At 39.8% G+C, this 3,473-nt stretch overlaps 1 protein-coding gene across 1 annotated transcript in view; it reads right to left on the bottom strand.

The window, feature by feature from the left end:
• CDON (cell adhesion associated, oncogene regulated) overlaps positions 1-3,473 on the bottom strand; it is a 207,503-nt gene that overhangs the window by 125,311 nt on the left and 78,719 nt on the right. The window contains exons 3-4 of the mRNA XM_007947239.2: positions 1,980-2,126; positions 605-748 (exon numbers count right to left, since the gene is read on the bottom strand). Of these exons, the coding sequence (XP_007945430.2) occupies positions 605-748; positions 1,980-2,126 (291 nt within the window). The remainder of the gene's footprint in view (positions 1-604; positions 749-1,979; positions 2,127-3,473) is intronic.

Here is a 3,473-nt window from a genome sequence, read left to right as displayed (position 1 = left end):
ACTCCTCGGAAGGAAGATGGGGCAATCTACTTCCGTAGTGATACTGCCTCGAAACCCAAGGAGGGGTCGCTATGAGTCGGGTCCAACTCGACAGCACATAACAACAACAACAACAATTCCTAGTCAGCCACCAATATGCTTACCATTGTTATATTTTCTCTATACTTTTCTTTTTGTTTGCGTGCAGGGAAAAGTTTTCCATATGTATTCACTCTATCATCTTAACTAAAATTCCCCTCTATAACCAAAAAACCAAACTCACTGCCGTTGAGTCAAATCTGACTCATAGCAACCCCTCCTTGGGTTCCTGATGTGGTATCTCTACGGAAGCAGATTGCCCAATCTTCCTTCCAAGGAGTGCTGGTGGGTTTGAACTGCCAGCCTTCTGGTTAATAGGCAAATGCCTTAGGCACTATGCCACCTAAAACAACTACAGTACTATTCTAAAACAGTAAAATCCAGAAAATCTTTTTAGAAGATTTTCTTATGATAAACAAACAGAATCTGGAAGAATAATCAACTCTCATTTCACAACTTTTTAATGAAGAATACTTTTTTGAGGCATTTTCCTTTTCTAGTTATCATTATTCTCCCAAATACTTACGGCTCACAAGAAGTTTTCGGCCAATGGGTTCAATTTTCAATTCCTGTGTCACAGGATTATAAACTGCACATTTATATGATCCCTTGTCTTCTAAGGATACATTCAAAATCTGAAGATTTCCTGATGGAAGGATTAAGTAATTACCTGAGGAAGGAAGGGGAGTACAGTTAAGCCTCTCCCCTTAGTGAAGGATACCACAATACAACTATAAACTAACAATGGTTGATAGTTAGGTTTTAAATTTAGATGTAAGACCAGGAGCAAACAAGCAATTAAGGAAAATTCACAAGATGAAGCAACACAAAAAGCAGAAAAGGAGTCAACAGTACTTAAGTAACAAAATCAAATCCAACATAAACATTTTAACACAAAATCACTCATTCAGAATACTGAAAACAGAAGAAACATGCTTAGGCAAAGATACAACATCCACCCTACCCAAAAAAAAATCCCAAACCCACGGCCATTGAATTGATTCCAACTCATGATGATTCTGTGCATTACAGAGTAGAACTGCGCCACAGGGTTTTCTCAGCAGTAACCTTAATGGAATGGAATCCCTGGGTAATGCAAATTGTTAAGCACTGTTACTAAACAAAAGGTTGGTGGTTAGAACCCACTCAGAGGTGCCTTAGAATAAAGTCCTGAAATCTGCTTCTGAAAGGTCACAGCCATGAAAACCCTACAGAACAGAGTTCTACTCAGTAACACGTGTAGTCACTATGAGCAGAAATAGATGCAACAGCAAACTGCCAGAATCTTAATGGAACTAGATTTAGTTGGAGAGGACAAACCATTTGAACTACCAGGGACCACCTTATCACCTTAAACAAACCTGTCCCTATAACACTGATCACGTGGCATTCATTCATTCGTTGTTTAGTCATTCCTCTTTTTTTCACCAAATGTATTGAGTGCCTATTTTCTGTCAGACAATGGCTGAGGCACAAGTGACAGCAACGAACAAAGCACTCATGTAGCTTATATCCCAGTGCAGGACAGGGGGAGTGGCAGAGGCAAGGGTAAGTAATAGACAGCATCAGGTGTGATAAATTCTCTGAAGACAAGCAAAGTTGAATCAAGGGGACAAAGAGTGGCAAGGCATATTATTTTAGGCAGGGACATCAGGGAGGTTTTCTCTAAGGACTACCTGATACCTGAGCAGAGACCTGAATGACTCAAGGATAAAGCCCTAAAGGTACTGAATTAGAATCATTTGTATATTGTGACCTTTTGTTTTAGTCTCTTCTACTTGGCTTCCTAAGAGCAAAGACAATATACCTTGTTTATTTCTGTATCAACACTGCCTGCCACACAGAACTTAACAGTAGGCTGCTGCTTCTGCATGTCATTGGCTTTTAAAAAAACATCTTACCTGTGGAACGTTTCAGCCATTTCCCCCGGATTTTATAGCGCACCTCAGCTTTGGGGTTACTATCTGGTACGTTGCAACCAATGAAACCAGTACTTTTTTCTTCTGCCATAATAACATTCTTTGTTGATGAACCAAAATCACCAAGAACTAAAATAAAATTTAAGCACATAAGTAAGTAAGTAAATAAATGCAAATTTAGCATAGTGGCTAAGGCACTTGACTGCTAACCAGAAGGCTGGCGGTTCAAACCCATCAGCCACTCCTCGGAAGGAAGGTTGGGCAATCCTACTTCCGTAGTGATACTGCCTCGGAAACCCAAGGAGGGGTCGCTATGAGTCAGGGCTGACTCATAACAACAACAACAATAAAGGAAACTAAAAAATTAGAAACAACATGGCCTTTTGTGGCAGCTCATGCCAGTCCAAGGAATAGCATGATCTTTCATCTCAGAAAGTAGTTGGGGCAGGAACGTGTGGCTGAGGACTGAGAGCTGAGTCATGGTACCCTTTCCCAGAAGTCATTGCTTCCAAGGGACTATAAGAAAAACACACTGCTCTTAAAACTTTACCAAAAAAAAAAGATTAAAAAATAAAAACCATTAAGTAGAACTACTAAGCATAATTATTCCCATTCTGTCAAGATAAATCCTTTTCAATCCAGTACCTCATGACATCCCTCTTCCTAAGCATTGTTGTTCTGTTTGTAGCTATTCATACTGCCATAGGACATGAAAAAACAAAATAGTAATGTTGTTTCAATTATCTAAGTATATTAATTCTGGATCTCAATTCCTCTCAGTTTAAGCTCACTATAGATGGAGGAAGCATGGAAGGAAGGGCTCTTTATCATCTCCAATGCAGAGAGCACTCAGCAGCTGCCACTAGGAATCCAGCCCTCCAGTGTGTGTCTTGGAGCTGTCCATGGGTCACAGCTCTGCAAAAACATTTACTCTTCTCAGTTATGACAAACTCACTACTCCTGGGGAATCCAGATTTGTTCTGTAAATAGGGGTACCCTTACAAAGAAGTTTTCCATTACTGGAAGCCATCACCATTTGAAAGGCAGATGGCTCACGCTTACTAAGAAAACCACTCACTCCAGATTTTCTATAAGTTCAATTCTCCACATTCCTCTCCTTACAGTCATTTTTTTTTTTTCCTGATGCTTTAGCCTGGTTTCAATTATGTAAATTAAAATCATTCTGTAATCAAGGGAAATAAAACAATTAGATGTGAAAGAAAGATAAAGAACTGCATGAACTAGCTCAGTGTCAGACAACAATTTAACAACAGTTAGGGGTCTTTAAAAACTCACAAAGAAATTACGAAGAATTCACATTAGAAAACTCCTTACTGTTGCTATGTTATGTTATGTTATTTGCCGTCGAGTCAGCCCCGACTCATAGCGACACCTCCTTGGGTTTCCGAGGCAGTATCACTATGGAAGTAGGATTGCCCAACCTTCCTTCTGAGGAGTGGCTGGTGGGTTTATAGC

Source organism: Orycteropus afer, unplaced genomic scaffold (genome assembly GCF_000298275.1).
Source record: "Orycteropus afer afer isolate SDZICR_OR568_19922 unplaced genomic scaffold, OryAfe1.0 scaffold00178, whole genome shotgun sequence".
Classification (NCBI taxonomy): domain Eukaryota; kingdom Metazoa; phylum Chordata; class Mammalia; order Tubulidentata; family Orycteropodidae; genus Orycteropus; species Orycteropus afer.
This window is presented reverse-complemented; position numbering and strand designations above follow the sequence as displayed.